The sequence below is a fragment of the Gracilinanus agilis genome, chromosome 4, assembly GCF_016433145.1.
Source record: "Gracilinanus agilis isolate LMUSP501 chromosome 4, AgileGrace, whole genome shotgun sequence".
NCBI classification, from domain to species: Eukaryota; Metazoa; Chordata; class Mammalia; order Didelphimorphia; family Didelphidae; genus Gracilinanus; species Gracilinanus agilis.
The window spans coordinates 208127704-208141002 of record NC_058133.1 but is presented as its reverse complement, the minus strand read 5'-3'; the positions used below and the strand labels follow the sequence as shown (position 1 = coordinate 208141002).

Genomic DNA, 13299 nt, shown 5'->3' with positions numbered 1-13299 from the left:
CTCTCTCTCTCTCTCTCTCTCTCTCTCTCTCTCTCTCTCTCTCCCTCTCCCTCTCTCTCTCTCTCTCTTCTATCTCTTCCTTTCTAGTCTTTCTCTACATTCCTCCCAAAATGAAACTCCCCCCAAAATCGATTAAAATTGATAATCTTGTTATCAATAAGGTTAGTTAAGCCAGACAAGTCCATAAACTGGCCACATATGGCTCACTTCTCTGCCAAGACTACTTTCCTTTTCAACCTTTCAACCTTCACATTTTTCCCCTTCATGAAAGTTATGCTATGCACTGGCAAATGTTTAACAATCAGCTCCTAGAAATAAACTGAAAAGAATATCCAAGATACATTTTTATGTTTAATCTGTATTATTAACATTTTCTCCATCACTGTCTTTTTTTTTTTTTTTAACTTTTACCTTCCATCTTAGAATCAACACTGTGTATTGGTTCAAAGGCAGAAGAGCAGTAAGGGCTAGGTAAGTGACTTGCCCAGGGTCACACAGCTAGGAAGTGTCTGAGGCCAGATTTGAATCTAGGACCTCCCGTCTCTAGGCCTGGCTCTCAATCCACTGAGTCACCCAGTTGCCCCCTCCATCACTGTCTTAAATCTAGCCACTTAATCACAAATCAAATTGCACTTTATACATTTGCTGATTTCTGAGATGTACCTATGTAATATGCTGGTAAGTGTTTAACAACCAGCTCCCTGGGGGGAAAACCTCTACCCACAACATATTTTTATGTTTAATCTGAATTATTAACATTTTCTCCATCACTTTCTTAAGTCTAGCCCTGCAAAAAAAGACAAGCCTTGCTTTGTAGCCTTTGCCAATTTCCAAGGTATAAGTACTCATACTGAAAATTTAACAACCTGCCACATTCCTGCATGATCCAGCCTAACTGGTCCAATAGCTGATCCCTAAACATGATACTCTCAATCCCTTCTCTGTGCTACATAGGCTATCCTTTGTGGCACAAAATGCACTCCACCCTTACTTCTACTTCATAGAATCTTTAACTTCCTTAAAGGTCACCACCTTTTTGAAGCCTTCCATGATTCACTCCTAATTGTTAGTACCTACTTTCTTCTTCCTCAGTATACCTTGTACTAGACTTATTTGTATAAGTGTTTTGTACCACCCATCCTTTTCCTTCCCTTAGAATGTAAGCTCCTTGAGGGGAGGAACAGTTTCACTTTTTGTCTGTACCCAGAGCAGAAAGTATAGGGCTAGCAGAAAGAAGGTGATTAATAAAGCTTTGTAAAATTGTTGAAAAGTAGGTGCTCAACATCATATTGGGATACCTGGGTGGCTAAGTGGATAGAGCCAAGCCTGGAGATGGGATGTCCTGAGTTCAGATCTGACCTCAAACACTTCCTAGCTGTGTGACCCTGGGCAAGTCACTTGACCCCAACTTCCTAGCCCTTACCGCTCTTCTGATATTGATTCCAAGACAGGTGTTTAAAAAAAATCAATCAGATTGTGTGCTGTCTCAGGGAAGGATGAGGGGGAAAATTTATTTCAAAATAAAAACTTTTTAAAACGAAGGTTAAAAATTGTTTTTATATGTAATTGTGGGAAAAATAAATAAAAAATTTAGAAGAAAAATAGGGGCTCAATAAATACTCAGTGTAAAGACTGTATCCAGGTGATTGATACACTGCATGATTCCTTTTTCTTTTAAACTCTTACCTTCTATCTTAGAATGGATACTATGTATTGGTTCTAAAGCAGAAGAGCAATGAGGGCCAGGCAGTGGGGGTTAAGTGACTTGCCCAGGGTCACACAGCTAATAAGTGGCTGAGACTGGATTTTTGAACCCTTACCTTCTGTCTTAGAATCCATACTGTGTATTGGTTCCAAGGCAGAAGAGCAGTAAGGGCAAGGGAATTGGGGGTTAAATGACTTGCACAGGATCACACAGCTAGGAAGTGTCTGCAGCCACATTTGGACTGACTGGCTCTCAATCCCCTGAGCCACCTTGCTGCCCACCACTGCATACTAACCAGCATTTCTAAATCAATTTACAGCTGGTAAAGCACTATATATGTATTATTTCATTTGATCTACATAAAAACCCTGGAAAGTAGGTGCTATTATTACTCACATTTTATAGAGGAGGAAACTGAGGCAAACAGAAGTTAAATGATTTGCCCAGGATCACAAGGTAAATATTTGAGGTAGGGTCTGAATTTGAGTCTTCCAACATTTTATCTGGTGCACCTCTTGCCTGCCTGCATATCCAGGGCACACTGGAGATACTGAGGAAACAGGGATGCAGAGCATCCTCTGGCTCTGCGGGGCTTGGCTTTGTTCCCTCTTGATCCTGCCCTGTGGGTGCACATTTTTGTACCCAGGCTATCCTTGCCATCCCTTCCCCAGGCTACTACTCTTACAGTTGCTGCCAGCTTACATTTGTGCCAACTATATCAGTGTTCATTGCCAGGGGAACCTCGAACCATCTCCTGGATTGTGTCCCAGAGAGCAGGCACTTGGGTCTCAGAGGCTCTGGGGAGTCAGGGCAGAGGAGAAGCATGACCCTTACCTGTTTCTGTTCTAGCACCCGAGCCCAGTCAACTTTTGGTGTGAGGTCAGACGGCAGCACAATCTTTTCATACAGCTGGCGGTACTCGGCACATTCCTGGGTCACTCGCTCATGGAGTTGCTTGATGCTGCCAGTGAGGAGGTGGGCACAGTGGTGGTCAGTACACAGGCAGAGGGGCATCACTGTGACTTCTCCTGGGTTCCCTTTCATTCCCTCATAAGGAGTGAGGCCACCCACCGCCCCACACTCTCCCCACTTCTCGGGTTCTCATGGCTCACTCACTCTTTCTCAATCTCGGCCGCCTGTGGATGCTTCAATCTCTTGGCTTTGTCCATATCCAGGAAAAGGTCTTTCAGCAGCATCTCAGCTTCCTTCAGGTCCCGGCCTGTCTCCTCCTGGTACTGGAGAGCTTGGTTTTGTTCACTATTGGTTCTGTCCTGTGGGTGCACAATTTTGTACTCAGGCTATCATCACTCAGGCTGCTGGTGCCAACTTAAGTCCATGCCAACTATCTTGGTGCCCACTGCCAAGGGCATTTTAGAGGCAATTCATGGACAGAGTGTTAACCTATACCAGGATTTAGGAAGACCTAGGTTCAAATCCTGTATCTGAGCAAGTCATTTGACATCTCTGATCCTCAAGATCTTTATCTGGAAAATGGGGATAACAATGCTTACAGGCTTCCTTTGAGTCCAGACTAAAATCCCACCTTCTCCAGGAAGCCGTTACCAATCCCTCTTCATTCTAGTGCCTTCTTGGGGTCGATTATTTCCTGTTTATCTTGTTTGCCTGGTGCCTTTCCCATTGGAGAGTGGACTCCTCAAGGGCAGGGACTATCTATTCCCTCTTTTCCTCTCCTCAGTGCTTAGCTTAGTGCCTGGAACGTGGCAGGTGCTTAATGAATGTCTATTCCCTCACTATCTGCTGGTTATCTACCTCACAGCAGTCCTGTGATGCTCAAGTAAAACGATGCATGTGAGGTACTTTGCAAACTTTAAGGCACTAAATAAATGTCTGTTCTTATATTCTCTAGCCATGTAGTTTTAGGGGGTAGCCAGGTGGCACAGGGAATAGAGTGCAGGAACTCTATATTTATTAAGAATAGAGTGCAGGAACTCTATATTTATTAAGCACTCTATAAGTGCTTAATAAATGCTTGATGGAGAGCGCTGGACAAAATGGTCTTTAACATCCTTTTCCTCTCTAAATCTATGGTGCTGCATCCTCTGAATCCCCCCAAGAAGGGAAGTCTTTGGATTGTTAAGATAGAAAAGTGTTGTCTAAGGGAGAAAGGCTTCCCTGGTCCTCAGACTTCCAAGTATTCTTTGACCACAGCTCCACTTTGTTCATATCACATTTTACCTTGTAGTTTTGTTACATACAGGTTCTATTTTGCCATGAGAAGGTAAGCTTCTTGAGGGCAGGGACCGTGTCTCTTTGTATCCTCAACAACTAGGGAAGCTGTTCTTCACTGGTAGGATAAAGCCTGGACTTGGGGAGGAAACTTTCTCCTGATACAGATCAACACTTCCTCTGCCATTTATATTTTTATGGAGTTACAGAGAGCACTAAGAGAGCGTAAGCAACTTGTCCAGGGTCTCACAGGTGGGATGTGTTAGAGGAGGGATTTGAATTCTCTATCCATTATGCTGCTGTATTTGCTAATACATGGATGCTAATGAATAAATAAGTGAATGCTTCAAATCTCTCTCACACACCCACCCTCTCCCTATACTCCCTCAAGCCTTTGCCCTATTTAGGCTACCCAAACCTTACCAGCTTCAATCTCTTCTGGGTCTCCAGGATGTCCCTCTCTACTTGGTCGGCATTAGCTTGCATGCGAGTGATGAGTTGCGCCAGTTCTTGGGTGGAGGCCCTTGGGGGAATTAGGAGGAGAGAGAGGTACTATTGGAGAAATGTGTTGGTGAATGAAGCAATTTGCTTTGCTTAACTATGTATATTTATTATGAGGATTTCTTCCTTCCTTCCTTTGTTCCTTCGTTTCTTCGTTCCTTCATTCCTTTATTCCTTCCTTCCTTCCTTCCTTCCTTCCTTCCTTCCTTCCTTCCTTCCTTCCTTCCCCCCTTCCTTCCTTGTTCAGCAAGACTGAGCAAGAGGAAAAGAAAATAAATGGTTGTTAATTGAAGAAAAATCAAATTTTAAACAGCTTTAAGTAAATGCTTTGTGGAGGGATTCACCCTTCCACTCCCAACTCTTATGCCTCAACCAGGCAGGGTTAAGATCTGTAGTAAGCCCCAAAGTGGAATGGGCACATGTCCAATTGGTCAGGCCACTGGACAGAAACAGTGGGTCAAATCATTGCTGCCCCCTGGCCTGGGATTGGGAACTTAGCCCAGGCATTCACTCCATTGCCCACTGAGGGAGCTAAGCCCTGGCCTGGTTTAATTTTCTTGTCTGGGATGACTTTCTGGAATGGAGCCCCATTATGTTTCCTTCATCACCACAACCCAGATGACTCATTTTACCCCCTACAGGCTCAACAATCAAGATCTCCAACTCTCTTCAGGGACCCCAGCTTCTTTCCCTTCCTTCCCCTTCCATTCTGGGCCCCACAGAGCAGGACCCCACCCAGATTCTTCCTGGGTTCCTTGGGTGGAAAGGAGAGGTAGGGAATGAGTCACTGACTTAATCAGACACACTGAAACACCACTGGTGGGTTCTTCTGGGATATGCAGCTGAGCTTCCTCAGGGGCAGAAGCTGTGTTCCTCCATAGGTTCTCCCATCTCCTTTGGTCATCTTGCAGATTTCTCTGGGCTTAAAATCCAAAAGATAGAACTTTCTACTTGCCTGAGATCTTATTCAAGGGCCTGGGGCCCAGCATGCCCTTCCTGCCATCCTGACCTTATTTTTTTTAAGCTCTTTTTTTAAAAAAAAACTCTTTAAAAAAACCCAACAAACTCTTATCTTCTCTCTTAGATTAAATACTGTATATTGGTTCCAAGGCAGAAGAGCAGTAAAGGCTAGGCAATAGGGGTTAAGTGACTTGCTCAAGTCACACAGCTAAGATGTAACTGAGGTCAGATTTGAACTCAGGGTTCTTAATCCAGTGAGCCACTTAGCTCCCCCCCCCCCACTCCCTCATGGCCAATTCTGATCTTTAATGGGACGTACCCTTCCTGATTGAAGGGTGTTGTCCCTCCCTGGGCATTGGTACCACCAAGGGAATAGTCAGGACTCTCTGGGTAGAAGTCTTATCTGGGACCTTTTATGTTTAATCCAGACAGACATCTGACTCCTGGAGCAGTTAACCTGATCCTTATCCCTATAATGAGCCTTTCATCTTGGGGCCCCTGCCTGTTCTGAAATCCAGGAGAGCAGATAGCTTGTCGCTTTGATGCTAAGTGAAAAGAGGGGAGCTCAGGGAGGTCTGGAAGCAGGATCCAGACGGACTACTTATTGCTGAGAAGGTCAAAAAAGCCTCTACCATCATAAGGCTCCATGAGCACCCCACCTTGCAAAGCATATGTAGATAGATTCCTGCGGGGGGAGCAAAAATCACATCTTTATTTTCGCAAACCCTTGGTTTCCTTTATAATCTTATATTTTTTATTGTATGTACTTAAAACTTTCTGAGAAGGGGTCCATAGGCTTCACCACACTGCCAAAGAGTCCATTATAGGAAAAGGGTTCAGCACTCCAGGTCTAAGGGGCAGCTGGGTGGCTCAGTGGATTGAGAGCCAGGCCTAGAGACTGGAGGTCCTAGGTTCAAGTCCGGCCTCGGACAATTCCAGCTGTGTGACCTTGGGCAAGTCACTTGACCCCTAATGCTCACCCTTACCACTCCTGGGCCAAGGACGGTCCCTAGCCCAGATGAAAAAGGAGGAGGGTTGGGCGTGGGGCTAGCAACCCCACCCTGTAAAAACTACATCTGCTAAAGAAACTGCAACCTAAAGTAGGGGCAGCTGGGCTAGCTCAGTGGATTGAGAGCCAGGCCTAGAGACAAAAGGTCCTAGGTTCAAATCTGGGCTCAGACACTTCCCAGCTGGGTGACCCTGAGCGACTGTGTGTCCCATTGCCTACTGGTTGTGGCCCTATGCTCCTAGAATGGAGTCCCAGGATAAAAAAAAACAACAACAACAACAAAAAAACTCCAGGTCTAAAGGATAGCTTTTGCCCAGGCCACTCTCTGGCTGTATAAGATCCTCCTCCAACTCCTATTATTTCTGGGCTTTGTATGATAGGATGTATGACATCATTCACACTGAAGGATTCTACTGGTGAACTGGGCAGAGAATATGCAAAGGGAAGTTCGGGTATTATCTTGCTGCAGAGGAGACTATTCCTTAGGATCCCAAAGGAAAAAAGAAAACATTACTCAACCTAGCCAGATATTTAGAAGGAAAGATGCCACATCATTTCCAGTATTTCCCCAACCTTGGGTTTCCCCTCTTTCATTGTGCACAGGAGAAACGAAAACTCTGGTGCTGGGGAAGAACCCAAGAGTTCTAGCCTCATGGCTCTCAGCAACAAGCCTAAAGGTGATGCTTCAGAGTATTTTCCCTAGAGTCCTTGCTCTGTGGATATTCTACATTTCACCTAAGGACCTAACTAACACAATACCTTGGGTTCTTAACCTGGTGTCTAGAAACTTAGTTTTTAGTGTAATCAGTTTCCTTTGTAATCCTATGCATTGTATTTTAAATATTTATATAACATATATATGTATATATATTTATATATACATTTTACCAATTACATGAACTAACAAATTTCCACACAAGTTTTCCTAAGTTATATGATCAGACATATGTCCTTCCCTCCCTCTTTTAAATATTTAAAAGCATTATTCTGAGAAGGGGTCCACATGCTTCACTAATCTGTCAATGGGGCCCATGCCACTATGGCTATTCAGTTGTTTTCAGGCATGCCTGACTCTTCATGATCCCATTTGGGATTTTCTTGGCAAAGATACTGGAGTGGTTTGTCATTTCCTTCTCCAGCTCTTTTGACAGATGAAGAAACTGAGGCAAACAGGGTTAAGTGACTTGCCCGAGGTCACAAAGGCAGTGTCTGAGGCCAGATTTGAACTCATGAAGATGAGTTCCTGACTCCAAGCCCAGTGCTCTGTCCTCTGCACCATCTAGCTTCTCTGCCACAGAAAAAGTGAAATATTCCTCTGCTCTGAATCTTGGATCTTGCTGGACACAATCCCTTCCTCTGAGATTGTCTTTGGGCAGGGATCAGCAACGTATAGCTCTCAAGCCATATCTGGCTCTTTTGAGGGCCAGATATGGCTCTTTCTGCAGGAGCCATAAAGTCAATTTTTTTTCAGGCACTGTCATAGGAGCGCACACTGTGAGCACTGCACAGGGCTCATGAAATTACATTTTTAAAAAAATGTGGCGCTTATGGCTCTCATGGCCAAAAAGGTTGCCGACTCCTGTTTTTGGGCATCAGTTCTCAGGTTGCTAAGAATGTGGCAGGCATATACTACAAGCAGCTCAAAGACAGGCAGAAAGATCCCTTAGATGCCAAAAATTTTGCATTACTTCTTCTGGTAACAAAGAGCTGGAAGACACAGAGTGGGTATGAATCAGCTAGGAAATGATTTAACACACTGTGGTACAGGATCATAATGAAATCGGGCTGATCCATTAAGAAAAGACAATAAGGGAGGATTCAGAGATTCCTTAGAAGACAGTGTGTACTGATGCAGAGGGAAAGCAGCTGAATCAGGAAAACAATACTCACAATGCCAGACAGGTAAATAGAAAAGCCAGGACAATGAAACTGAACTCACTATAATTTAATTACAATGACCAAGCTTGGCTCTGGGGAAGAGTTGTAAAACTGTGCCTCCCTCCCGCCCTTCATTTGCAGAGGTGGAGGACTATGGGCATGGAATATTGCATCAACTGTCAGATTCAGTTATATGTTGCTTGCTTTTACAGAGCTGACTTTTTTCCTTTGTAATATTTATTCTAGAAAAGGCACTCTGGATTGGAGGGAAGGGAAGGAATATATTCAGAAAAGAATATAAATCAATTGAAAAAAACTAGTCAGAGATAGTTATACCCATACCCTTTCTTTTGGGGACCAAGGGTGAGGGTGAATCAACCTCCTTCCACACTAAGGGCAACTGAGAGAGAGCTGGGACTAGGAGTTGCTGAGCCCAGAAGGATTCTAATAGAGTCTGACCCTCTTTATGGATGAGGACCCTCACTCACACCTTCCTGTTCAACTTGAGGGCCAGGGGAAAGTTCCTGACTTCTCTCTAATTGCTTTTCTTGGCTGTGCAGCTTGAAAGGAGCCCATTGGCTGCCCATCACCTCCTGAGAATCACCCCATGGCTCTGGAATCCGGCTGTCTCCCACCCTGGTACCTGCCTGGCACCAGCTTCCATTTGGAAAAGAACTTTAAGAAAAAAAAATCACCTCCACCTCCAAAAAACCTTAGTTTCTCTTTCTGTAAATCTGTATTTTGAACTGTAAATGAAATTGTAAAATTGTAAATTAAAATGGTAAATCTGTATTGTAAATTCTGTAAAGTGTGCTTAAAGAGCACTTTACCTTTGCCCCAGAGTTCCTAGAGACCAGATTCCCTGACCCTCAGACCTTTTGGCCTCCGGGACTTGGGATGCCTGAGTTGGGCTAGGTCTGCCCAAGTAACTGGCCGGCCGCCTCCAGGTTGGAGGGAGCGCCCCCATCCACAACAGAAAACCATCTTCTCAACTGCCCCACCCCCATCCCTTATACACATACCCGCCTAGCTGGCCCCCTCCTCACCTGGTGTGTTTGCCGGGGGAGCCCTTGGGAGAGCCCTTGGAGACCCCCTTCCCAGGGGAGCCTTTACCTAGCCCCTTAAACATAGTTGCAGAGAGAGGTGCGGCGTTCTGGCTCGGGGTGCGGCTCCAGGCTCAGGCTCTAGGCTTAGGCTCCCGCTCAGTGGGTCCCCCGGTGTCTCCGTCTGAGTTTTGTGTAGGGCGGAGGATCTGGCCCGGGAAGGAGTTTCTGGGAGGCTCCTCCCTGCAGGTGAGCGTAGCTGAGCGGACCCGGGAGCTCCAGCAGTCTCTATACTCCACTCCCCCCTACACACCACACCCCCACATAGACACACACACACACACACACACACACACACACACACACACACACACACACACACNCACCCCCACACACACACACACACACACACACACACACACACACACACACACACACACGAGACTAGCACAACCAGTTTTGGAGGCAAGTACAGCCCAGAGGGTGCGGCAGCAGAGCCTGCCTGACTCCCAGAGAATGTTTGGACTTGTTCCACCTACGCACACCTAGAGAAAGAGAAAGCCACCCAGGGATCCAGGAGGGGGACGGGAGATTCTACTGAAACCGGGGAGACAGGGATGAGCACCCGGACGCACGCGGTAGATCGAGGAGAGACAGATAGAAAGAAAAGAGAGTCGGGCTAAGAAACGGACCCGACAAAACGGACTTGTAGACGGGAAGATTGTCTCGCCCTCCTTGAAGAAGTGCATGGAGAGATGGATAACACACACGCATACATACACGCACACGCACAAATACGCGCGCGCGCACACACGCCCCTCGTCGGATCCTGAGAACAGAGTATGGAAGGATCAAGGCCCCTCTCCTTTCCTATTCCCCACCCAATGTCCAGGACAAGCCCCCAGGCCCTCTCCTCACCACTTTCCCTATTCTGCTTCTTACTGAAGTAAGCTGAGGATCTGGGACTCCTAGATTCTGTTTCCAGTTCTGTGTCTGCTGTGGCAGAGAAGTATCCAGACTGCCCGGAGCCAGGAAATGCCGGAGCTGTCCGGTGACCTTAGAGATGGCCTAATCCAACCCCTACATTTTTCAGACAAGGAAAACCAAGGTTCTGTTCATTGTCAAGGGCAGATTTTTTTTTTTTTTTTTGCTGTTTTCTCACTAACCATGGGAAGACTGTCCCTGAGGGCAAAGGGGTATTTGTCCAGTAACTTGGGAGATAATCTGCATTTGTTGCATATTCTAGGAAGAAGAGAGACAAGGAATACCTCGAGTCCTTGGAAATGTTACTTAGTGGTCTGGTCTTCCAACCATGTTACCAACATCAAAGAACCATGGAACCTCAGGAATGGAAGGTCCTTAGAGGTTACTCAGTCCAACTCCTACTCAAATCATAAATTCCTCTCTATGATATTCCAAACAAATTATCTTCCAGCAGCTAATGGAAGACCTCCACTAATAGAGAATCCCACGATCACCCAGGGCAACTTATGTTTTTGAGCAGGCTACAACTTTTGAGAGAAATCAACATCTCTGCAATTTCCTTCCATTATTTCTCATTCTGTCCTATGGGGCCAACCAGAGCAAGTCACATTTCTGGGCCACAGGGCATCCCTTCATATATTTGAAGCCTTATGTTCTTGGTGCTGCTTGTCCCTCTCCTCAGTTGACATAGAATCAGCCTGGAAGCCTCAAAAGTTCCAAGATTTTTCTCTGAGGAGACATAAACATCTATCCTGACCCTACACTACAGCTATTTCCATCCCTAACTTCATCCTTAGGCTCAACACTGATCCAAGAACCAGTCCTGAGAACAGGAAAATGCCTCATAGGTTCCACTAGAGATTGGTATTTGTTTCCTTACAGAGTAGCCCAAAACAGATATTCTTACTGAACTCCAGGAAGCAGTGGTAAATTAATGACTTTTATAGTACCATCTCTCTTTTTCCTTCCCTAAATTATAATATTTATAATAGTTTGCTCTTGTATAAGGCTTTAAGATTTGCAAAGTGTTTCACATATATCATCTCATTTGATCCTCACCATAACTCTTAGGAAGCAGGTGCTATTATTATCCTCATTTTACATGTGTGGAAACTGAGGCAGACAGAGGACAAAGAAATTTATCCAAAGTCACACAGCTAATAAGTATGAGGTGGCAGGATTTGAATTGAGACCTTTCTGATTTTCAAGTTCAGCACTCTATCTACTATATCACCAAGCTATACTCTGCTAACAGATAAAGGGGAAAATGGGTAGTTGGTTGACTGCTGTTCCCATGCCTGCCCACTGACATAAAAGATTGTTGTTTGATCCATTTCTCCATGACTCTATTTGGGATTTTCTTGGCAAAGATATTAGGGTGTTTTACTGATGAAGAAAATGGGGAAAACAGGGTTAAGTGACTTGTCCAAAGTTACATAGCTTCTGTCTGATGCCAGATTTGAACTCACATCTTCTTGACTCCAGGCCCAGCACTCTATCCATCATACCACCCAGCTACTCATCATACAAGGCAGATCCCTAGAAAGAATGATGCCAATGAACCCTACCATACTAATGCACCAGGGATGAATGGTGGGGATGAATGCCCTGCCCTGCATGAGGGATGGGATGGAGCTGTTGAGAATGAGAGTGCTTGGTTCTTGTCCATCCTTCTGCAAACTTCAAATCACTATGGGCACTTCTAGCTTTGAGCCTTGAGAGCAAGGATGGAAGAAATCAATCTCATTGAAGTTGCTGAAGAAAAAGACTGGGAAGACATGAGAAGAGCTGGCAGTCTCTATCATGCCCCTATGGCTAGAGACGTTAGGGAGTTTCCCCTTGGATGAGATCTAGGACTCTCTCACTCTCTCTGTCTCTGTCTGTCTGCCTCCATCTCTGTTTCTCCTCTCTCTGTTCTCTCTTCTCTCTCTATTTCTGTCTCTTTGTCTCTGTTTCTGTCTCTGTCTCTCTCTGTGTCTCTCTGCCTCTGTCTCTCTTTCTCTCTCGAATGAGCTGAGTTATCTCATCCCCAATAGGAGAGCTCCTTCATTCTATATTGTCTGGTCTATATTCTTCTACATGTGCCTTTTCTGATATCCATTTTGCTATGGATTAATGAATTGAATCGAACTATGTGTGTTCATTGTGGAATTGGTATTTGGTAGGAGATGAGTCTTGGAATTAAAACTTGGAATCCTCTTTCCCTCTAGACCATTTCCCCTAGATTAACAATCTCTAAAGGAGCAGAATGGCTTAGGCGTAATTCTGGCCCAGCATCCCTTCTCTCTGAGGAGATGGAAGCTGTCTTTGGTCCCAACTTCCTGCTTCTATTCCTTGCAGGAATAAAAGCCTCCCTTAGAGAAGGGTGCAGGGAGAAAAGGCTAGAGATATCTATTCTGCCTCCTTTCGAGCTACATGACACTCCCCTGCTATGTGTGTGGGGATAGATCACTACCCTACATGTAGGGAATACATACATACATATAAAAAGGCTGATTATTCTATGAATTTATTTTATATCTTGCTATTTTGCTACAATTATTGTTTCAATTATTTTTTATTAGAATCTCTAGTTTTTTTATATATTTTTTAACATTTATTAATATTCATTTTTAACATGGTTACATGATTCATGCTCCACCTTTCCCCTTCAACCCCCCCCCCGGACCCCCCCACCCCACCCTTGGCCGATGCGCGTTTCCACTAGTTTTGTCATGTGTCCTTGAACAAGACCAATTTCCAAATTGTTGGTAGTTGCATTGGTGTGGTAGTTTCGAGTCTACACCCTCAGTCATGTCCACCCCGACCCATGCGTTCAAGCAGTTGTTTTTCTTATATGTTTCCTCTCCTGCAGTCCTTCCTCTGAATGTGGGTAGCGTCTTTACCATAAATCCCTCAGAATTGTCCTGGGTCATTGTATTGCTGCTGGTACAGAGGTCCATTACATTCAATTTTACCACAGTATATCGGTCTCTGTGTATAGAGTTCTTCTGGCTCTGCTCCTTTCGCTCTGCATCAGTTCCTGGAGGTCT

General features: G+C 44.9%; 1 protein-coding gene across 1 annotated transcript in view; it reads right to left on the bottom strand.

Moving 5' to 3' along the window:
- The window catches only part of EVPL (envoplakin), a 38055-nt gene extending 28651 nt beyond the window's left edge, over positions 1 to 9404 (bottom strand). The window contains exons 1-4 of the mRNA XM_044675142.1: positions 9287 to 9404; positions 4316 to 4415; positions 2822 to 2976; positions 2540 to 2666 (exon numbers count right to left, since the gene is read on the bottom strand). Of these exons, the coding sequence (XP_044531077.1) occupies positions 2540 to 2666; positions 2822 to 2976; positions 4316 to 4415; positions 9287 to 9369 (465 nt within the window). The 5' untranslated portion in view covers positions 9370 to 9404. The remainder of the gene's footprint in view (positions 1 to 2539; positions 2667 to 2821; positions 2977 to 4315; positions 4416 to 9286) is intronic.
- Positions 9405 to 13299: the final 3895 nt, after the last annotated feature.